This window comes from Diadema antillarum, unplaced genomic scaffold (genome assembly GCF_040938485.1).
Source record: "Diadema antillarum isolate AM-2024a unplaced genomic scaffold, OU_Dant_1.0 scf00000074, whole genome shotgun sequence".
Classification (NCBI taxonomy): Eukaryota; Metazoa; Echinodermata; class Echinoidea; order Diadematoida; family Diadematidae; genus Diadema; species Diadema antillarum.
In genome coordinates this window covers 3,985,750-4,009,711 of record NW_027270963.1, presented here as the reverse complement: position 1 = coordinate 4,009,711, position 23,962 = coordinate 3,985,750, and the positions used below count along the sequence as shown (strand labels likewise).

Below are 23,962 nucleotides of genomic sequence, written 5' to 3'. Positions count from 1 at the left end.
CCTATAGAATCTAGTCAATAGAATGGATGATTCTGCTAAATGCAGGCTTTGACTCTGTCGTCTGATGAGTGACCCAGATTTGGTCCTGCTTGAACATTGTTGAAGTAGGCCTAGACCGGGTCATGACCAGGTCCCCCATCCTTTTTCGAGAGAGACAGTTTGCTGCCTGACCTTTCACAAAAAGGCAACATGATCTAAATCCAAAAGCTTCATTCGGTGTTCAACCGACAAGGCTTGGGACTTTGTGATATTGTTGTTGTTGTTGGGTCGTAATTGCCATATAGACTAGAGCCAGACTTGTCAGCAGGCTGAGCAGCACATTTTTATTTCTTTTGTTTTTAATGGAAAATAAGGGGGTGTGCACCAGTTGCGCCTCCCTCTGGATCCACCACTGACAACATTACTGTTTTTGACTTCAAATTAATGCTTTTTAGCTTTAGCATTACCAGTACTGATTTCAGGTTTGAGAGGTTGGCATCTCTGTAATCATTATCACCAATTAATTGTAGCCTAATGTACGACATGTACGTACTCTACAAAGCAAAGAGGACTTTAGCAGTTAGTACGGTAATGGAAGAAGAAGAAGAAGAAGATACGTAATTCACAGTGGTTGTTTCATATTACTCATATTTTGCTTTCATGCAGCTGCAAAAGCTTTTATTCACATTGTGTCAAATTTAGCACACTGTCTAAACTCCATTATTATCAATCCTACCATCCTGTTTCAAACTGTGAAAGTCTTCATTAATCTAATGAATTTCTGATCTGTATTTAGTTAGAGGAGAGATATCACATATTTACATGTAAGCAGGAACTGTGCATCATTGTATTGGAAAGCCAATCTACTGCTGTTTTGAAAGTATTAAAATGGGTGATCATATTTGATGCTGCTTCACACTACCTAGTGGTCATACATTAATTTCCATGTGATGTGTCTCCAGATGGGATTTTGTATTGGTCCTGCTGGATAATGTTGGTTATTGTGTGTGTCCTGTTGGGTCTGTTGCTTTAAATAGGTCTTTTATGTTTGTATCTGTTGGTTTCTGTTGGACTTGTTGAGATCTGTTGGTTGCAATTAGTTCTAATTGAATTCTATTGGGACTTGTTGGGGTTTTCTGTTGGTCCCAACAGAGACACCATCTTGAAAACCAACAAGAATGCTCTGTTTGGTTTTCTATTGCTTTTATTGCATTTCCAATGTGGGATACAATCAAGGGCATATTTATTGATCATAGGGTAATTAAATGATGAGCTGAAAAATGAAGAGAAGTGAGAGACAAAATAGTCATATCAATTGATGAGACATGTTGCTCTGACATTGATCTGTTTTACATGTATTTACACATGGAACGAAGTCCTCTTTGAGGAACATTACTGTGAAAGCTTCAGAAAACCATAAGATCACTTGCAGCTTATATTTAATGAAGCCACCACTTTAAATCGTGTACTGTATGCAACAGTGAAAATAATGTCCTCAAGATCATATTCTACTATTAAAAATGAGTACTTTCCGAGGCAATGTGGAACAGGGTCCTGTTTCATAAAACTTCTTATCAGTAACAAATGCCACATTTCTAATGACAAATTTGCTCTCAGCCAATCAGATGCAAGGATTTTAGTAGCTTGCAACAACTATAGTGACGTGTTATTGATAACAAGTTTCATGAAATGGGGCCCTGGTCTTAATTAGGCTGTAGATAATTATGATGAACCTACAGAATTGACTATGCTGATGACTGTGGACCAGATGTGATCTTACTTTTTTAATCAGTTTGATTCCCCTGTCTCTCCCACACAAACACCACCACCACCCATGCACATTACAGGTCTTTTTGAGTGAGGGCAGTTGCATGTGAGTATAGGCGCAATGCCTACCAGGGTGAAGAAGCGTTATCCTGCGAAGGATGTAATTGAACTCGGTGACAAATTCTTTGCGTTTGTAAAGAAAAATGGCAAGGAAAACGTCACGGATAAGGAAGATCTTCGCTCCCTCTACTACAACAACTTTAAAAAATCCCTGGACACCACAAGTGGAGGCAAGTACCTCGAGTCACATGAAACCTTTCACAGCAAAATACAATATAGTATGAATGTGATCCTGCAATCGTATGTATGGAAAAACAAAAACAAGGCAAGCAATTTCTGTCATCATACTAATGCAGCTGGATGCTACTGTAAATCAAGCTTTTACAAGGTTAAACAAATACTGTTATGGTACCCGGTATTCAAAACAATTTGCCAGAGGTAACATGTTTTGCCTGCATTTTCAATTTCAAATGATCCTGATGGTTGCAAGAAATTGATTTATATGTTGTTTCTCTTTCTCTTAATGTTTCATTCTCTTACTCTTAATTTCAAACTGCATTAGATTTATATCCCCTTTGCTAAGTGATTGGAAGCTATCCATATAAAGTCAATTGTCTCCCTTTCTGGTATTTGCTGTGAAAATTGAATTACATGTATTTTCAAATATTTTTGAATCTTCTACTTTTCAACAGATTCATAGAACTACAAACTTGCACAGTATGAAGATGTATGTGATGATCATTCATCACTTTACTGAAGTTAATCATACAACAACAAAGGAGGTGATGATGATGATCCACAGCATTTGTATAGTGCCATATATCTGTTGTAGAAACATTCAAAGGCGCAGACTCCTCTGGGCAAAGAGAGTTAGCAACTAAATGCCTGGTGAAAAATATGAGTCTTGAGTGAGACTTCGAAGTGATCCAGATTGTCAATTTCACAGAGGAAAGATGGGAGGGAGTTCCATAGGCGAGGAGCGATAGAGGAAAATGCTCGATCTCCATATCCCTTGAGAGGGTGAGACTAGCACCACTTGATTAGAAAAGAGAGAAAATTGAAAGACGTTTAACAACACAATAGATATAACAGAATCATCATATGACTCACATCAATATGTATATATTGCGCTTGATTGGCTGCTGGAATGGTTTTGACCTTTCCTGCACTTGAGATGGTCATGCTAGACAAAAAAAAAAAAATGGTGTGAGCATGCTCAGAGGTCAATATAAGTTATGCATGACATGACTTGCTGTTTCAAATATATCTATATACCGTTGCTGGGGCGACAAGACCTCGTATTTACAAAATGTCAAATGTTCAGGAGAGCAAGAAAAATGGCAGCCGAAGTACTGTATCCAATGGGATAGACATTTCTTTGACATGCCGTGGTGGCTTCATTTTTGGGGTAAGACATCTAGGATTTGGACAAGACATCACTTAAGTGATTATCTGACCATTACTCCAAAAAAGTCGTTTTCACCAAAATTACAGATACAAGGTCTTGTCACCCCAGCAACGAATTCATGAGAAATGATCTCTTCTCTCTAATATCCCTGGCAGTCTGTGGCTTTTCCACCTTAATAAGTTTCCTGAAGCACACAAAGAAGATCAAAGTTCGGGATGGGCACATTTACCAGCAGAAGGCCTACGACTCGGTCTCCATCGACCAGTATGTGACAATGCGGAAGGCTGAGCAGGAGGACGATGAAGCGGGGGCAGCCGGTGCAGCCAGACACCCGAGTGCCTCGAATCAGAAGAGCCTTCGACCCAAGAAGCGCTACCCTTGCCTGTGCGAGGTGTGCGGGGTCAAGGTCAACTCGGAGGTCGTCTACAGGGATCACATCAGTGGCAGTCGCCACAGGTTGAACATGCTGAAGAAGGACATCAACTCGAGGAGGTGGGGTGTTTACAGTCATGCACCATTTAAATCAAGTTTATTCATCACTTGTTGATTTGTTGATCTTGATTTTTTTTTTAAAGAAATGTTTCCAAGTAGCATGATTATTTTAGCATATGCAAAGACAGTCTTTCAAGAAACTGACAATATGTGACCCGCTATAACAAAAGGATCCTAAAGTCGCTGACGGCTGAGCCGAGAAAATCGAGTTTAAAGTCACATCATCAAAATTGGTCAAAACAATCGGATTTCTGTTTTTGGCATAATTTTGTAGTCTAATATTTTGTCTATCATGTGCCGAAATTTCAAAGCCAAATGATCAAAGGAAAGGCAAGAAATCAGCGTTTTTCTTGGCCATGATTTTCCAACTTTCAACGTGACAGAATCGTGTTCGAAGATTTGGATTTAGCGCGGCAGCTAGACTCCGCCCCTAGCAACGAGGGAGTGATCTTATTGGTCAGTGCGTGGCATCCTGATTACTGATTGGTCATGCATAGACCGCTGGCGCTAAGCTTGAATGAACATCGCTAGGTCGCTAGGTCGCTAGGAGCATACCTTCTATTGTAAAGTGGTGAAAACTGTCTCGCCTCCCCTTGATAATGATAGCGTCGGAAGGAAAACTTTGAAGGCGTTTTTCTCGAAACGCTGATTTCCACAAGCACTTGACATGCACTAATAACATTGATATCTCCGCAACTGAGTACTTTTATGAGTTGTGCTATATATGATTTTAAAGTAGAAGAGTAAGGGAATATTGTCATGACATTTTCAGAAAATTGTCCTCCCCCGACTTTCGGATCCTTTTGTTGTAGCGGGTCACATATGGGAATGTGGTGTTTTGAGTAGATTATGTGTAATTATTTCCACATGTTCTGGATTGAAAACCAGAAAAGCGCTCCGCCAAGCCAGTAACCAATTTCCACCATAACACGCATGCAATTTCCCAAAATAGAACCCTTTTGTTTGCATTATTGCACAGCGCCTTTGCCCGAGCAGAGCATGCGCTTTAGTGCGCATAATTACGTAAACCTCCAGTACGCACAGCTTGAACCCCAAGTTCGTAGACCTTAAATGCCAAAAGATGAAAAATCCCTCGAAAATCCATAAAAATTCCGAGATCACTACCAAAATTGTCTCAATATAAACTTTTTATGCAACTTTTTGAGTTATTTTGCAAGCAGACAGCCATCACCAAGGATCACTTAACCTCCTCCTTCCTTAGCAGAGCTGTAATGAGATACTCCCATTTGGAACAATATCACAATGAACAATGTGGAGACCATGCACACTTAAAGTTTCTAACCAGGGTATGTGGGCATTTCCACAGTAGAAGGGTACTTTTCAGGGATGTCTCTTTATTTTCTGTTTCCAATGTGCAGTACCCCCAAATACAATGTGATCTTCTAGAACACTTCATTGAGAGATAACTTTGCCCCAAAATTGCTCTAAACAAGCAATGTATCAAAATTTATGCCCAAATGAAAATTTTAGGTAAAAATCTTGTTGCATTTTTTGGTCTTTCCATCTTACGCGCATTCACCACTAAGTCTAGAAATGGAATAAAACACAATTTCCAATAGAATTTTACAGCTGTTATTATCTTCCCTCATCAAAATGAAGCCATTCAATTGAAAAAAAAAACACCAAAGTTTCAATGAGCATTCATAATTTGACCTTCATATGTTAGTACATAGATTTCTGTCCTGCATTACATGTGTTCACCCAAAATTTTTCATTTTGGCATACATCTTGAAACATTGCTTATTTGAAGTAATTTGGGGGCAAAGTAATCTCTTTTTGAAGTGTTGTAGAAGATCAGATTGTATTTGTGGGTAATGCACATAGGAAACAGAAAATATAGGGACATCTCTGAAAAGTACCCTTTTACTGTGGAAATGCCCATGTGCATGTGAGACCAGTGAGTTTCTTGTCCTGCACACATGAAAAGATTTTACTGTGTATGCCATATATTTTGTTCACTGTTTGAAATTTGCAAATTTTGTGATTTGGGTGCTATTCATGAATTTCAATGTGCTGAAATGTAACTCTGATCCTTACACGAATGTGACATGCACATAATTTACATTTCTGGCCTATAAATTGCTCCACGCCATGATCGCAAACCACTTGCTAAATTGTGAGGAAGTCACGATTTGCACAAAAAAAAAAGAAGGAGACTCATTAAATATATGGCATGTTCCAGTTTGTGTGCTGGGCTGTAGAGCCCATTTTTTAAAGTCATATATTAGCAGGGGTGGTATTCTGAGGTCGTAATTAAGTCTGTAATTAACTTCGTGATTAAGTCGTGAAGTTAATAGGCCCTTAATCATGGGCAAAATCGGTATTCTGAGGACGTAATTAAGGTATGATTAAGTCCCCTGTAATTATCTTAGGTCCCTCCCATCTAATTGTTATTCCATCCAGTCAGACGCGTTGTTAGAAGCCAAAATGATGACTACACGCGCAAATATGCCCTCAATGCGCGCTCCTGCACGCCCCCTGTAATTACAACCCGAGAGCTCCGTGCGCACACTCCGGTATTTGATTACAACCCCTCACCTACGCACGCGAAGATCTCAACCTCTTTGCTCACATAAAATGACAAAATTCTTCGAAGATCGGCTATATTTCTTTTTTTCTCTGAATTCTACGGATACCATGATAACTAGATTCAACCGCTCCTCTGTTACCGAAGACGGTAAGCATCGTTGTGGCAGAGAAAACACGATATAATGCGTAATATCGGAGTAGTTAATGACACTCTTTAGTATCATTAACTTTTCCATTAACTTTCATACTTAATTACACCCTCAGAATCCCGATTCGTAATTAACTCTGTGATTATGTCCTCTCAGAGGTGCACGCGCATTGATACGCGCAAACGCGTAGGTCCTTTCCGCCAAAACGCTTGTTGTCATGGTAGTTAATCAACCCCCTACTTAATCATGCTCTCAGAATACCAATTCGGTAATTAAGTGCTAATCAGACACTTAATTAGCTCTCAGAATACGGCCCCAGGTTGTGAGTATGTGACTACTGAGCAAGTTGCTGCAATGTTTTGCCATTTTTTTTTTCTTTTCTCTTGGTTTCGTGATGTGAAAGATTGGAGGAAGCAAAAAGGAAGTACTTATGATAATTGCCCTTCATTAATGTGGTATCAATACCACTGAAACAGGATGGAGTCACATCATACATAAGGTAATAATTAAGTGTATCTGTTACATGGCCTGTAACATTTACCTAAACTCCCAATCTTTGACTTGTTCATGTGAAGGAAAATTGAAAGACTGTCTTCAATCTGTCTGGGTTCTGTTTTTTTTTTTTTCATGAGCGATCGTACAGTTTTCACCATTTATTATGGGTACATGGGACAAGTTATAAAGAAATGAAGAAAAGAATTGCCACAGGTTATACACACGAAAAACTACCACCATATATATGGGTACATGGGAGTATAAGTGACAGTTGAGTTTGATTTTCTCACTTCTCTCTGATATATGTATGTTGTTTTTTGTTTGTGGGGGGGGGGATTTGGTTTGTCAAAAGGATGTTTAGTTTTCTCATTTATCCATATTTCTTTGCCCACAGAAATGACCTGGTGCTAGACAAGAATGATATCACCATCACCACCCCATATGACGATGGCAAGGGTAACGTGACTACAGACGTACAGAAGGGGGAGACCAAGAACATTAAATTTAGCATCAAAGTTAAAGGGTATGATGGATATGCTATGCTTAGCTGAAGGATGAGTAATCCTGATTAGTAGTAACTTTTTCTCATATTTTTTTAACCCACTGAAGACTTGTCCCACATATATTATACTCAGGCAGGTATCTATGGGAAATGAGTGTTATTGCAAAATCATCCCGTCCTCAATTGGTTAATCAGTTGTGCAGTGGCATTCCATATTGAAATTGACATGTTAATCGTTATGAAGAGAGTCAAATCCAACAATCGGATTTAAGTTACACTGTATAGTGTATTCATGATTAACTGCAGAATGATCCAAGTTATGGAACTTTATCAGGGTTCCCAGCCCATCAGGGAAATCAGGAAAATTGTTTTACTTTTTACCAGTCTGGGAAAAATCAGGGAATTCGATAAAAATGCCTCAAATCAGGGAGAAGTCAGGGAATTTTAATTGGCCCAAAAATTGAAAGTAGCCACTGAGACTCTGTTATATTTTGTTGCATATCAAAACATCCATTGGATGAAACTGGATGAAAATTGGATGTGAAACTGGAAATGAGTTGAGAAATAGTTATCATGGAAATTTGATACTTTACAGGGAAAAATCAGGAATTTTTGTTTTCTTGAAATGCTGGGAACCCTATTTATTGAATCACATGTTTACATAAGAGTGATGTAGATCATGTTACATATTCAAATGACGTGAGGTAGTGATGTCACCACATCAGTAGTTTGCCTTTCTAAAATATTATGAAACTGGAAAAGCACTCTGAGACCTCCGCCAAGTATGCAGCTCATTTCCACCATTGATCTTGTTCTTCCATAGAGATAATCAGTGATTTCCACCCATACGTACTTGTAGCATTGTGTGCTGAATGTCGCCCGATTTCCCAATATACAAGCCATTGTTACGTCATAAACCCTCAGCTGCACGGCATGCCTCGCCCTCACAGAAACTAGAGCACGCACTTTAGTGCGCGCATGCAAACCTCAAATACGCGCAGCCTGAACTCCCAAGTTCATTGACCCTACCTGCCAAAATATCAAAAATCCTTCATAAATTCCCCCAAAATTCTTGGATCACTACCAAAAGTTAATCGTTTGTTACCTGCAAGTTTCATCCCAATCCGTTAACTACTTTTTGAGTTTATATTTTGCACACAGACAAATGAACAAACGAACGAAATAACGAACAAACCAACGGTAATGAAAACATAACCTCCTCCCTTGGCGGAGGTAATTAATGTCTTGGGTCAAAGCCACAATCGCTCACCCTGTAGAAGTCACTGTTGTTATGTGATTGTGGTACTTCTGTAAGTCGATATGAAGAATGCATTTTTTTTCCTTCACTTTCAAAGAAAAAATTAGTGGAGATTGTGTGTATGTGTCTGATTGTTTGTGTGTGTGTGTGTGTGCGTGTGTGTGTGTGTGTGTGTGTGTGTGTTATTATATGGCATAGAGAACAGCATGTGTGTTGGTGTATTATATGGCATGTAATATGTATACCATCCTGCTGCAAAGTGCTACAAAATGTACATGGACATAGTGCCACACTCTTCTTCATGATTGATATTGAAATAGGTAGATAAACAGATAGATATATTGATAGAATATCAATTATTCATGGTTTCTTATGCATCTGTAATGCATCATATATCCCGGTTTTTTTTTACATGCAAAGATTTGTTATTTTGTCATTGTAGGGAGAAGGAAATGGCACTCATTTCTGTTGTGCTGCTGAGGCCCCACCGAGAGTTTGCGGTATCAGACGAGCACAACGTGTATGCAGGCATCAATATACTGAGGATGCCTCCAGGTACGTCCAGAGCTTTGAACCCGGACATATAGCTGCCCATGATTTCACTAGCAGACAAGGATAACCCTAGCCCCATTCATAGGGTTTCGATGTAGTCAAAAGAATTGAGAAATGATTTCGATGAGCGAATGATTGTCAGCAAAAATGTGGCCACTCAGAGATCTTCTTTCTGTATTGTCGAGCTCTGAATGACACAATCAAGCTCTCTGTATGAGAGAACAATATGTTTTTATCATGAGCAAATTGAAGACAGCAATGTATTCAATGTGTCCTTTTTGAAGCAAGTGAAGGATTTGACACTGGTGCTAATGTTTCTGACGTGTTTATGGTAGCTCGTAGAAAGCAGATAATTGGAAAAACAGTATATTTTAAGAGCATACTGTTTCTTAGAAGAATAAAACATGTTTGCTCATGCTGAGCTAGACAGAATACTTCTTCATAGAATATGCCTTCACTATAACGCATTATATACGCATTATATAAATAGGTAAGTGAATGAGTTTACAAGAGTAGATTAACATTGAAATGAATGATAAAAAAGTATTCTTTCCAGATGACTGAGTTAGTAGAGAAATATATCATGAAGAAATTGTATGAATGATGATGGCAGAAACGGTGAATTAATGCATACATAGTCAAATAAATCTATGAATAGAAATGATTGCATAATAAAATACTTTTTTTTTGCTATGTGTTATAGATGTCATAACCAAAATTGCAGGTTTATAGTAACAAGAGGGCTCAATACATACTCTTGCGATATGCAGCTGATGATTTACGGTGCAAATGATACACGACATTTTGTCATGGTAAGAAATAGGCTGGTGTGTTTTATTCAAGTTTTGTTTAATTTGTTTTGTTTGTTTTGTTTCTTTATATGTTTGTTTGTTTTTGGTCCAATTTTTTGTTCTTATTTTTGTGTGTCCCTTGATTTCAAGGTTCAGACTATGAAGTTTCGCTAACTTGCCAGAATGCTGCCAACCTGGGCAGGCTTTCCAGCCCCCTTGTCTTCGCGTTTCGGATGGAGGAGACTAGAGAGGTAGGATGTCAAGGGTGCTTGTGTTTTTGTGAAGCCCTGATGTAGTGAGTAATGTACATGTAGGCCTTTGTGTCATGTAGTTTGTGAAAATTGGTATTTTATCACTTGTGGCATTCCTTGTTTTCTCTGCTTGTGCATCATCGTTTGCTGTAATGATCACTTCGTCGTTTGAAAATGATAAGGGCATTAAAGCTATGTTTACACCATGTTCCTGGTGTCCACGGCAGCCCCATTTGCCCGAAACATAGTGCGCTGTGGTTTATAGGTGGGACATTCTCCTGTTTTTCCCCCTTTGTATGTTAGTCTTGTTCGTTCCAGTCCTCACCCCGATGAACATATACAGTTGTACAATGTAGCTATCAGACGCTGTTCTCATGGCGTCTGATCAGGCTAGACTACTGTAAACGTCAATATTTTCGCGCGATTAATTTTTCGCGCTGAGCGGCTCGAAAACATATTCGCGGGTTCTTAAATTCGCGCTCGGCAGCGGGTTAATACACAGTCGCTGTTTTCATCCAGCGATGCCAGCGTACGATAAGCGACGTAGCGAGCGGCGCGAGTGCGAGTATAAGCGCTCAACTACGTAGTACATGTATTTTACTCGATACATGTTCTGTAGGACTAGTACTGTAGTCGCGGGGATGTAGCACACCAATCGGCCGTGGGCTCGGTGCATGCGGTGCGTGCGATGATACTGCTATATGGGTAAACATGTCTGTACTACGTAGCAGTATCATCGACGAAGCGCACCAGGCCGTTCAAAATGTGCATAGAAAATTGCGAAGATATGTTCGCGTGTTTTTGAATTCGCGCTAGCCGAACGTAGCGCGAAATCCGCGAAAATTAATGTACCGCGAAAATTTCCACGTTTACAGTATCAATATTTTCAGTCGCGTCCCGCCACGAACAGCCTCCAAGTTTTGATATGGCGTATTACGTGCCGCCCCATTTGTTGTGTTCACTGCGTTTTATTACGGCATACAAGATTCCTCATTAGCTTCGTGACTGCGGTAGCAATTATTTTGACAGTTTAAAAATCTGACACGGCATCCCCGGCAATTACGGCCTGTCGCGTTTGCCTATCCCGTCTTACCGCGTTGTTTCAAGTCCATCCCGTTTTGTCCACGGTGGCCTGAAACGGGCTGCCGTCGTTGCCGGGAACGCGGTGTAAAGCAGCTTTAGTTGCTACTAAACCCATCGTGTTTGAGGCAACTGACGAGGCAACTGACGACTTCCTGATCACCGAGATGTCTGCCTGTTCTCTGCAGATCTTCCAGATCCTGAGGTTCGTCTCAATCACGGTGGTGAGCGACGTCATAGCTGACCTGCCACCCTCTAAGCCCTACACCAAGCCCCCCAGCTTCGCTGCTCGTGAGAAGAAGGGGGAGATTGTGGATGGTGTTCGACCAAATTTGTGAGTAACTCTGTAACCCACCTCTTCCTTCCTTTCCTCTTCATCTTAAATTCCCAAGATCATGCAACGCTAGAGGGATTTGATGTGTAATCATCCACGCTCTTCTCAAATTTGCACATTCCGCCTCAAAATTATTTTGAGGATTTTTGTCTAAGTGAATGCAGGACTTTATAAGGCCATGAAACATTATCATCTTGCTTAATTTGCATTGGTGACTCTTTCTGACATCATTGTTCTGTGCAAAACAAGTGGAACATTAAAATATCATAACTTATTTTTTATCAGATTTACAGGGAACCATTCACTTCTCTGCTAGTTTGATTTATCATATTCATTGTGTGGATTGTCACATCAGTGAATGGTGCTCTTAAAAGAGTGATAATGATCGCATGAATGCTGACTAGATATTGATTTAATGATACTCCAATGTGCAGTAGAAACCCAGATGTCAGATGTAAGAAACTTCCCTTTTCTTTAAAATCTCATTTTGTTTTCTTTTTTCCTCAAAAGTAGATAAAGTGTTTGCATGCATTTATGATTATTGTAATCCTAGCTTATTCTCTTTTTTTTTTTTCCAGCTCTTCACGCAATCCTCTGAAAGGGGGTCTCCTCCCTACTTATGACATTCCAAAGGAGCTCAACAAAGCTGTCAACAACAAGCGCAAACTTGTGGAACTCAAGTAAGGGCTAGGCTCTGTAACTTAGGATGTGTTTGAGCACTCTCAAAGGGCATACCATATTGTACCATACCCGCGCCAGAAGAGTGCTCCTAAAGTGTACCTAACCCTACAATATATCGAGCAAAAAAGTGGACCACTTCCTGATGTGCCCCAAAAGCATACCATAATATAGTACCAGAAGTTAGCAAGATAAGAATGCAAGTGACGCACACAATTGTATGATATGTCATAATGCAAAAAGTTGGTTCTCTTTGTTTGAGACACCTGGAAGTAGCATAAGCGTGCCTGGTGCATGACCCTGTTGCTACAAAACAAGTGACCCCCTCTAAAAATAGCTCATCAGGTATGGTTTTTCTACAGAGCATTCAAATGCTCCAAATTTGGCATGGCAGTAGTACAATATGCATTGGATGAGTTTGCTTTGGTTTGCTTTTGAGCGCTCGAACACTGCCATACACTGATTTCACATACATTCAAGCTGTAAAATCGACCTGTTGCATCAGAAACATGAACGTTGCATGTGCCCCTAAAAAGTGATGAAAAAGTTGTTGCCATTCCCTTAGTTTAACCCTAAAGGGGCGCCAAATCTCGGCCATCGGTGGTGCGATCGCGATGAAATTTTGCATGCGTGAGACCTGCGTCATAATCTACAAGATTGTGTCATAAGATTTTTTGAAACAATCAATTTCTAATTTTAAATAATTAATTATGCAAATTAAGCTCAAGATCATTTATTAGCCTAATTAAAAGCATTGAGAGTCTAATTTTTGATCTGTAAATCTGTTTTAGCATATTCAACAATTGTACATCACAAAAACTTCCAAAATTCATTTCAATTCTTATGTATTTTATTGTTTTCAGAATTTCTTATGTATTTCCTTGTTTTTCAACTTTTGTTTTTTTCTTTGTTTTTTCATTGGAAATTGTCACTGACCAATTTTCTACCATAATTAGCACAAAACTAATCAATGAAAGTGATTAATTGTAAAAATAATCAGGTTTTTATGACTTTCATGACAGAGCACTGTTTTCCATAGGAAATGTACACAAAATCACAAAATTTTGCCCGTTTTGGGGTGACATTACGTTACAAAAATGGGCGTGGCTTTGCAAAAGTATGCGCGGACGTCGCAAATTTGGTCTCAAAATTTGCGCGAGACTTGAACAAACAAAGTCAAGAAGCCTCGCGACGAGGCCTTCTCGCGTTACAGAATTATAGCGCGAAATATCGAGGGGGGGCGGATTCCGCCCCCCCCCCCCCCCCAGCCCTTTTAGGGTTAAAACAGCAGTGCAAGCACTGCAGAAATAGTATATATATACTATTCATACTATGTATCATCATACATGTAAATGTTATCACTTTGTCAGAAATGTATGAGGATTTCTCTTTCTTGTACTGAGTAGTTGGGGATTTTGTCTTAACATTTGTATGGTTGGACCTACTACTCATCGACTGCCTTTATTTGTAACCACCATTTAATCGAAAATATTTAACAGATTTACCTCCATTTTGTCTCACTTTGGGAGAAAATACCGCAGATCCTTACCCCATGCTCAGATTGTCGCTCCGTATCCTACGCACGTAAATCTCGGCGATAAACACATGGGAGGTTTTTTTCATGCGCCCGTGGTAGCTCATCTTTTAAACCGACTGCCCGTTTTCCCATTGAAAAGCATGTAAATCCAGTGAATGGGCAAATATGAGTTAACAATGATTATGTGTATTACTACTGAGGATTTTCTTCAATTCTTTTTCCTTCTGTTTCCTCAGGTTATTTACATGTATCTCCCTAATTTCTCTTTTGTATGCATGTTCGAATGTTCCAGCGTATTGCTCGCCGTCCCACGCGTATTTTCGATTTTATACGTGAGAAGGCCATTGCGCGAGGGTGGTCGATCTAAAAGTAAGTGGTCGATGAGGAGTAGACTCACTATACATATGATTTTTTCTAGAATCCAGAAATAGAATTAAAACATAACTTTACAAAACCTAACATTTAAACTACAGCACAAAAGAAATGAACACAAGTCTTATCCTGGCTCCGTGAGTACATTTCTCTTCCTCCCTTGCAGACAAGAACTGGCCAAACCTCTCTCAGTAGAGAACCACTGTGAGAAGTTCCACAACCTGCTGTACATTGAGGAAATGCAGATGCAAGTTGACATCCGACGCTATGACAGGCACGCCCAGGAGCTGAGAACCGACAGACGCAACCCAGGCATGCTCAAACTCCACGTAAGTTGAAGAGAAAGAAAGAGGGGTGGGGGAAGAAGGAAGGGGGGGGTGTTGGGGGTAAGAAGTAGAATCTCACATCTGGAAAGAGAATTTGAATATGAAAGGATTATTTGTAGTAAAGTGTGATGAATACACTAAGCTTAAGATGGGGGTTAACCCACATGCTCATAAGCCAGTGACGACAGAAATGGTCTATTACAGCTTACCCCTTAGGAAACTGGCGGAACTGAACTGGGAGGGCGGGATGGATGCTCAATGAGCAAAGAAAGATAATGCATGCATTGCTGTTTGCAGCTCTTAACCTTACTGGACATAATATATGCTGTCTGCAATCATAACAGACGGTCAACTGTCACTGCCAAGCCGACACCGTGTTTTAACATGGTGGTGGCAGCATTCAGTTCTATAGTTGGCTTAGAGACTCTACCCTAACCCATGACTTGTGTTGCAAATCAAATGTAGTAGACAAACACAAGTTCATATTGCTGTTGGATTAAAAGAGATTAGACTTTGTGTCTGATATCATCAATAAACATAACGTGTAAAGATTAATCAGCAATGTAGGGAGTATTTAGGAGCCATTCTTTGCATGCATTTTAGTCCAGAAAGGGACTTTCGTTTAGAAGGCAACTGTTGCCAGGAAAACAAATAACTTGAACATTGCACTGTTCAGGTTGTTTGAAATGCACAGGTCTGGCTGTTAAAAAAATTTCAACCTTAACAGTGCCTGCTCAGAAGGTCATTATGTATGTTTGGATTGGCTTGAAATGGCATGTACAATGGACTCCCATGATAACGAAGTCCTCAGGACTGGCAGTTTTCTTTTGTTATATCGAAATTTCGTTATAACCGAACAAATAAGCAAAAAAAGACATAAGCCGATAATATTGCGGCCTGAATTTTTATTTCGTTGTAACCAGAATTTTGTTATAACCGTGTTCGTTATTACGGGAGTCACTGTATTGAATGAGGTGGCCTAATTCTTGCCACAGATCTAAAATCAATTGTATAGCGAGTATTTCAGTCAGGATGGCACTGACATTTTGTTTTGGCAACCTTGTCAGCTTCCCAATCTTATTTGAATTTCCATGTGATTTGCCGGGATATGTTCCGTGAAAGGTTCCGGGACTCGCGGAGAATCGCCCGTCTGTGCTCAAGGGGGACCATCTGTTTGCGCGGTTCAGCGACAAGTCGGACACGAAAAGCTACAAGGGTTACGTGCACTTCGTGGAGCAGGAAGATGTCGTTCTTGGATTTGCCTCAGAGTGAGTCAGATTCTTTTGCCTTCTGCCAACTAGGTCTTGTTTTGTGCTTTTTATTTTAGAATCATGATTACTTTTGCTTGCAAAAAAGTATGCAAATAGCGAATCGTCACGAGTGCGATGGTACAAGATTTCGCACAAGGTGAAAGATAGAGGCACTGACGATCTATGTTTAAATTGATCAGAGGGAGACTTGTGAGATGGTTACAACATAACCTTCTATAATTTTCATAGGTGGCTGCAAGTGATATCGCTCCCACAAAAATATATAGAATTTAAACTCCAACAAACTTTTTTTTATTGGTCTCATTTCTATGTAACAGCTGCCATTCTTTTTTTTGATTAAGCAGAATGAAGCCAAACTTTAACAAGGCATGGAATTGCGTAGAACAACTTGCACACATTTTTATTAATGTTTAGTAAATCTTGGAAGCAGTAATCAAGTTCCGTGTGTGATTCTCGCTGCGCTCCTGTCTGCAGGTTCAGGAATAAGTATGTCCAGGGCAGGAAGGTGGACATTGAGTTCACGTTCAGCAGGTACCCCCTGCGTAACCAGCACCACGCAGTGGAGACGGCCACCGCGGAAGGCGGGCTTAGCGAGGTGCTCTTCCCGGCAGCCCAGAAGGTTGGCACCAGGGGCCTCTTCCCCAGAGTACCAGAGATAGGGTGAGTTTATCCGTCCTGTCGTCAGGCAGCAAGCGAGAAGGGAGAAAGAGAGGAGGGTAGGATCAGGGCCCCATTTCATAAAAGATGTTAAGATGACAACTCTTGCTGGAATGACAACTTTCCACAGCAAACAGCCAATCTGGAAGCTGTATTCTTGTCATTACCATGACAATAGTCATTTCAGCAAAGAGTTGTCATCAAATAAACTCTTTATGAAATGGGGCCCAGATGTCAGCACTGTTTAAACTATGGATATTGTATTGCTATATTTTTTTTAACCCGTTGACGACGAGTCGCGGGTATACTCGGGCAAGTGTCTATGGGAAATGCGTGTTGTAGCAAAATCAGCCCGTCTTCAACAGGTTAAGTCACAGAAATATTCTGTGTGACTTTCGTCTCGACCTCTTACGTGGCAATGCCACTCCTGGCACACTGAAAATTGTGTTTCAGATTAGATTGCTATACTTTTTTTTTTTTGGTCTGTTCATTGTACATTAGTATTTCAAATTTAGACTGTTCTTGCTTAATCCACTCTGTACCTCGTGTGTGGCCCTCCCGGCATGGACAAAACTTAACTGTCACCATAGTGGAAGAAACCAAACAGGAAATTTTCATCAAAGAACAAATTGTTCCAAATGGAATCTGCAAAATACAAGTGACAGATCACCATACATAAGAAATGAAATCAGTTCAATTCTGTCATTATGCAAGTAGCAGCCTCAAAGTAAGTGTTTTGGCCAAATCGCCTGATGATTTCATGGAGTTTTTTACACTGAAAGACCTTTCAAAGTTCAGAGGTCATACAGTGTAACTGCTCAGAATTGTTTTGTTTGATTTTACTCAAATAAACGTTCTTTGCTGGCTTGTGTTTCACAGCACATAAACTTTTCTGTTGGGTCTGTGAGTTTTACCAGATGAGGACACTTTGCTATTTCATTCGTTGTAAAACTGCTCTCCCAGGAAAGTGCTTGATGCAACAAAGATACCCAGATTGATAAAGTTTTCTCCTACCACAAACTATCCAGGGCCTTCAAAAATAAAGTCTTTGACAGGAAGCTCGCAGACAACATGGAACAGGTCCAGGCGGTGCACAGCATCGTCCGAGGGTCTTCGCGGCCCGCTCCGTACCTCGTGTTTGGCCCTCCCGGCACGGGCAAAACTGTCACCATCGTGGAAGCGACCAAGCAGGTGAGCTGTCCTGACATCTTATACAGACCAAGGGACCCCTTTGGTTCTTGTTTGGTAGTGGCTGGTCCATATTGTAAACTGCCATTTTCCAGTTGCGATTTGCAAATTCCTTCATTCCTGAGACACTTGAAAATAGTGGTATTTCTTGCATACCGTGCATTTACAGTGCAATACAACACCATATCAGATGAGCAGAATGGTAACATTTTGATTTGCAGTGAAAAAAATCAGAAAGTGCAGAATTTCATGTGTTCCCATGCTTTCCCCAAATCTAATATTTTCCTTATCTTAGGTCCACTTTTGATGAAATATATACCATTCTGTTTGTCTGAATTTGCTCATATACTCCACCTGTAGTTTTGGACCATCCCATTTCTCTGACATCACAATTACATACTTTGACAGTGTGACTCAATCATGCAGTTACAAGTGCACATTCCATCACTTAATACTGTCTTCAATTTTTATGTGATTGCTTCCTCGTATGATTGAACTATGCTATAACTATATTCCTTGGATGAAAACTGGTTTTCAATTCTGTACTACAAGTATATCGAAGAATTGGTGTATACCACATTGGTTGATGTCTGAGGTGTTGAATAAAACAATAGTGAATGGTCTCTACTTCTGCAGTAGAACAAGATATCACTTTGTGTGTGGTGTGTGTGTGTTTGTTTGTGTGTAATTGTGTGTGAAAGCTTGCACCATTGCACTTGTAACCATTTACTATCTGTATAGCAATATTTATTACCGGTATTGCTGTATTTGGTTGTTGTAACTTGTACTCTTACAAACTTCAGCTAAACTCAACTAATTTGGTTTTCATTTTAGGTGTACAACATACTGCCAGAGAGCCGCATATTGATATGTGCGCCATCCAACAGTGCCGCAGATCTTGTAGCCGTGCGGCTGCTCAACAAGGGAACGCCAGTTGCCAAGACTTCCCTCCTGAGGTTCTACGCACCCAGCAGGCCACTGGCATCAATCGACCCTGTTCTTAAGGTTCGCCGACAATTTATTACCTGCGCCAAGGAAGGAGGTTATGTTACTTTCATCGGCGTTTATTTGCTTGCTTGTTAGCTTGTTTGTTTGTCAGTCTGTGTGCAAAATCACTCAAAAAGTTATGAACGTATTGGGAGGAAACTTTCAGAAAAGGTTGAGAATAACACAAGGAACAGGTGATAAAGTTTTGGTAGTGATACAGGAATTTTTATGGATTTTATGATGGATTTTCAATATTTTGGCAGGTAGGGTCAATGAACTTGGGAGTCAAGCTGCGCATTATTGAGGTCTGCATACAGGCACTGAAATGCGTGCTTTGCTTAGGCGAGGCACTGCATGGCTGGATGCTGATAACGCAACAAAGGACCCCTATATCGGGAAATTGGGCGATTTTCAGCATGCATACATATGAGTGGAAATCATTGATCTCATTTGGAGAACAAGATCAGTGGTGGAAATGAGCCGCTTGGTGGAGGTCTGTGCTCTCAGAGTGCTTCTCTAGTTGTTGTTTATTTTACTCACATTGTTATGCTCCAAACATCTCTCAACCCATTGAGGACGGACTGATTTTGCTGCAACAGGTATTTTCCATAGACCCCTGCCCGAGTATACTCAGGACCCGTCCTCAACGGGTTAACCCGTTGAGGACGGGCTGATTTTTGCTATAACACGCATTACCCATATAAACACCTGCCCGAGTATACTCGGAACTAGTCTTCAGCAGGTTAAGGAGAGTGTGGCCCAGACAGGGAAAGTTGTCCAAGGTGAAAGTTATGCAACATAAGGAGAGACAGATTAGTGAATGGAGAAGGTTGTTAAATCTGATGTCAGTCTGTCAGAAAACTCTGTATCCCATAGGGATTTAAAGACAAAAGGTTGATGTCCCTCTGTAATGTTGAACTTTCCCATCTTCACACAATGCAGAACAGGAGAGAACAAGCCAAACCAATCCCTGCTATTTGTTTTATATTGTCTCTGCAAATCATTGTCAATCTGACATTGATTTATGTTTATGTGCCTCTATCAGGTGCCTTGTAAAATCAATATGGTGTTGATAAAGTGAAACATTATTTCTGCCCTTTGTCAGCAGAGGAGATTTTGCATGTGTTTCAAGAGAGATGCAAGAGGCTGCTTGTGTCTTTTTGACCCTCTCCAACGAATTGAGTAGCTGACCTTTTTTTTTTTATTTTTTATTTTTTTATTTCCAGGATAAGAAATGCTGCAACTTCGATGGTAATGAGCTCTACGTGCCCAATAAGCAGGACATCCAAAGCAAACGGATCATCGTCACGACTTTGGTCACTGCCGGAAGGTAGGCGAACTGTTCTTCTCTTGTGCCTTGTTTTGCTTTGTCACCTCTGATGCTCAAAGGGATATCTGTTTGAATTGGAGGATGAATTCTGAAGGGAGATCAAATAGTTTAGTTTTCAAAATTTGGGTGTAGTGAGAATACACTTGTATATTTGGTTGACTCAAACGTAACATATTATATTCCTTTAGTTATGCCCATTTTTGCTACCAGATTTATATGATATTGGTGTGTGTCATAAATCAGGCTATGTGAGAAACCCACTTTGGTTGCCTCTAAAGTTCATCTTTTATGAGTCACAGTTGGTCATTTAGACCCCCCCCCCCCCACCCCCCCCAAAAAAAAGAATGCAAATGACTCAACCACCTTGTAAATATAATGTACTGTAAAAGGGAAAATTTTTGCGCATTTCGCCCAACCAGAAACTAACACGAAAATAAAAGCATGCAAATATTTTCGCTTGCCGTGTGTTCCTGTACTTGGTGTCCTGATTCCGCATGATTTAAAAAAGGGAAACTCTTCTCACTTGGCCAACTGCAAAAAAAATTACTTTTACAGTACATGATGGAAATGACTTCCCTCTTTCTCTTATCTTTCGATAGGTTGGCCCTTGCCCAGTTTCCGCCAGATTTCTTCACCCATGTCGTCATTGACGAGGCTGGCCACGCCACCGAGCCAGAGGCCCTGATCGCCCTGGCCGGACTCCTGAGCCCGAACAATCCGTTAGGGGGCCAGGTGGTCCTCGCTGGGGACCCCAAACAGCTGGGCCCTGTTCTCAGGTCACCCAATGCCATAGAGCATGGACTCTGTGAGTTCAAATGACACGAAATATATACTGTAAAAGTGGAAATTTGTGCGCATTTCGCACAACCACAAATCAGTGCGAAAATAAAAACACATGAACATTTGAACACATCATATCTTCCACTGATGCATGTCTTGATTCCGCAGAATTATAAACATGTGAAATTCATCTTACCAAGCCGAGCGTGAAAAATTACTTGCGCGAAAAATTACTTTTGCGAAAAAAACCACTCTTACAGTATTATGTGCATATGTTTGTGCACATGTGTATGTGTGTGTGTGCTGTGTCTGTGTTTATTTGTGGGGAAGATAAGGAGAAAGATGAAGAAAAAGAAGAAGTGAGTATTTACAGAGGGAGTAAAGACAAACACAGATGAATTGGTTGTGGCAATTTTGGTTCACAGAAATATACAAATGAGTAATCATTGTGAGTGAAAGGGGGGGGGGGGGGGAGAGCAAGGGAAAGACAGGCCAAGTTTTATATTTAATGCTATGAATACCATACCACTGGACATTTTTAATCAGCATAAAAGAAGAAGAGGGATATGTATTAGCATACATATACAGATATTATAGTAGATTTGGGTATATATAGAGAGATATTATTTATGAGACAGACTTTCCTGCAAACATTACATATATCCTGCTTGTTTTTTCAGTCCAATAACTTGTGGGTAAGGCTGATGAAACCTTGCCATGTTTGTACCCCCACCTTAGCCTTGTCCTACCTGGAACGTCTCATGACCCTATGCCCTGTGTATAGCCGCCAGTCGGCTGGGAATGCTGCCGCTCGGGGGAACTACGACGAGCGGGTCCTGACCAAGCTCCTGCGGAACTATCGCTCGCATCCTGACATCCTCCAGCTGCCGAACCAGCTCTTCTATGACAACGAGCTGCAGGTGTTTGCGGACGAACTGGTGCGGAGCCAGTTCTGTACGTGGGATGAGCTGCCAACCGAGGTGCGTAATGTGTAGGATGTTGTCGATTGATTCAGATATGTAAAACAGAATTATGGTCTTCTCAGCTGTCATGGGTGTATCCTCGTAATATTCACCAAGATTCATTTCTTTTTTTCTTTTTTCTTTTTTGTCGTTCAACCATGATTCGCAGATATACGAGACTAACAAGGATTCTTACTACCAGATTGGTTAACTGCTCATCACATGACACATGAGCTAAAAGAAGTGCTTTTCATACTGTAAAAATGGGAAGTATTCAGCAGGAAATGTTTCTTTCCTCGGCCCATTACATCATAATATCACCACTCATAGAGTTATTGGTCATGACGTGATTACAGATGTATGAATTTTCTCTTGTATTAAGCCACTTGTCCCAGAAACAATGTTGCTACTATTTAATGCTCTATATGTTCAGGAAAGTTTTATCATTCTTTGCCAATATTTCATAAGGTGGGATAAGAAATCCTTTTCATTTCAACCCAATTTAGGTCATGCACCAGTGGTCATTTCAGTCGAAGAAATATCAAAAGACTCTAAATTGCCAAATTTATGTCTGATCACTAAATAGGTCCATAAATTTTAGAACACTTGAATTTAATGTTTCCATGTCAAATTGGAAAATTTTTATTATTTTTTTTTGAAGATTTTATGGAGATTTAATAAATCTAACTGATTCCATGTAGTCTATTTTCAATGTAACATGTGTATGATTCATTGTTGCCAATTTGATTGGGGTAAGAGTATGATTCCTGCTGCAGTAAAATCTAGCCAGGACCTGAATGGGTTAAACAGGCTGCATGTTTCCCTCCCTGCTCCAGGGCTTTCCCATCATCTTCCACGGAGTGGAAGGCCAGGACGCGCGGGAGGAGCAGAGCCCGTCCTTCTTCAACCTGTCCGAGGTGGACGTGGTGGTCAACTACGTCCGGGAGGTGATGGAGAAACGGGGCGGGACCAAAGTGAAGCAGGAGGACATCGGGGTCATCTCACCGTACCGAAAGCAGGTGAGACGGGTCGCCCACATCGTTTGAAGGGTTCAAATCCTGTCAGTTCTTTGCTTGCATTGACGGGATGTTTTACTGCGACACTGGGTGTGTTGGAGCGCTCAAATGCGAACTGTACCGTACTGTGCCAGATTTGGTGCTCTGTTGAGAAAGCTTACCTCATGAGTTATTTTTAGAGGTGTCATACAGTTTGTAGCAACAGGGTCATTAACCTGGTACGCATAAACTACTTACAAATGTCCCGAACAAACAGAATGAACTCTTTGCATTATGACGTATGTGCATATGGTACGCACACTCTTCACATGTGAACTTTTGGTACACTTTTGGTACCCTTTTGGAGCACATTGAGAAGTGGTCCGCTTTTGGCTCAGTTTATTTCGGTATGGAAAACTTAAGGAGCGTTCAAGCGCTCCTCTAGCACGGGTTCGTCTCGGTTCACTTTAGGAGAGCACTTGAATGCACCTGACAAAAATGTATCAATGGGCACATGGCAATGCTGGGTTTATTAGAATGATAAAGATTAATGATAATAATAGGATACCTTCAGAAGAACTGTACTAAGGCTGTGAAGGAGCTTTCTAGGATGAATAAGACTGTAGTAATAATTTTTTATTTTTTTTTTTTTTTAAAGAATATCAAAATTCTCCAGGATTTCAGAAAGTTTTATCTGTTCATTACTGGCTCGGCCTATTCATGTCCTTGAAGTTTTGTGCTTCTAGTGAAACACATATCATAATTAATGTCAATATCACTCTGTATGATAGGTTGGTCATTTACATTTTCAAATGTCATTACTTTTCGAGGTATGTTGTCTTGGATACTTGTGTATGTGTAGTGAAAAATTAGAACTGTTGGTGTTTATATAATGCAATCAAATCAACCCATTTTTTTTTAATAACAGAACTGATCACCACTGGAAAACCCAAGGACGAATATTATTTTGCACAAATTTACCTATAGACAGAGTTGCTGCAATGAAGTGAGATGAAAGGGTAGTGCAAAACTGACATTTTTATTGTGTAGCGTCATTGATGTGGAGACCGGCCGTGAACATGCTAAATATGGTGATGCTTTCTTTGTATTGTATGAGTCACATTTCATTTGTTTTGGAGATATGTTGTCAGTGTTAGGTTCATGGCAGGGAATGTGGGTATGTCAGTGAAGTAGCTGCTGAGGATTTGAAG

The 23,962-nt window shown here is 40.4% G+C and overlaps 1 protein-coding gene across 3 annotated transcripts in view; it reads left to right on the top strand.

Moving 5' to 3' along the window:
• LOC139717320 (putative helicase MOV-10) overlaps nucleotides 1–23,962 on the top strand; it is a 34,471-nt gene that overhangs the window by 3,556 nt on the left and 6,953 nt on the right. For all 3 annotated transcript variants that reach the window (XM_071628817.1, XM_071628819.1, XM_071628818.1), the window contains exons 2-17: nucleotides 1,827–2,036; nucleotides 3,370–3,706; nucleotides 7,295–7,423; nucleotides 9,103–9,215; nucleotides 10,154–10,254; nucleotides 11,523–11,668; nucleotides 12,247–12,348; nucleotides 14,422–14,584; nucleotides 15,704–15,849; nucleotides 16,327–16,512; nucleotides 17,538–17,700; nucleotides 18,532–18,702; nucleotides 19,911–20,014; nucleotides 20,614–20,819; nucleotides 21,533–21,774; nucleotides 22,593–22,775. In XM_071628817.1, coding sequence (XP_071484918.1) covers nucleotides 1,868–2,036; nucleotides 3,370–3,706; nucleotides 7,295–7,423; nucleotides 9,103–9,215; nucleotides 10,154–10,254; nucleotides 11,523–11,668; nucleotides 12,247–12,348; nucleotides 14,422–14,584; nucleotides 15,704–15,849; nucleotides 16,327–16,512; nucleotides 17,538–17,700; nucleotides 18,532–18,702; nucleotides 19,911–20,014; nucleotides 20,614–20,819; nucleotides 21,533–21,774; nucleotides 22,593–22,775 — 2,661 coding nt within the window. In that variant the 5' untranslated portion in view covers nucleotides 1,827–1,867. The remainder of the gene's footprint in view (nucleotides 1–1,826; nucleotides 2,037–3,369; nucleotides 3,707–7,294; nucleotides 7,424–9,102; nucleotides 9,216–10,153; nucleotides 10,255–11,522; nucleotides 11,669–12,246; nucleotides 12,349–14,421; nucleotides 14,585–15,703; nucleotides 15,850–16,326; nucleotides 16,513–17,537; nucleotides 17,701–18,531; nucleotides 18,703–19,910; nucleotides 20,015–20,613; nucleotides 20,820–21,532; nucleotides 21,775–22,592; nucleotides 22,776–23,962) is intronic.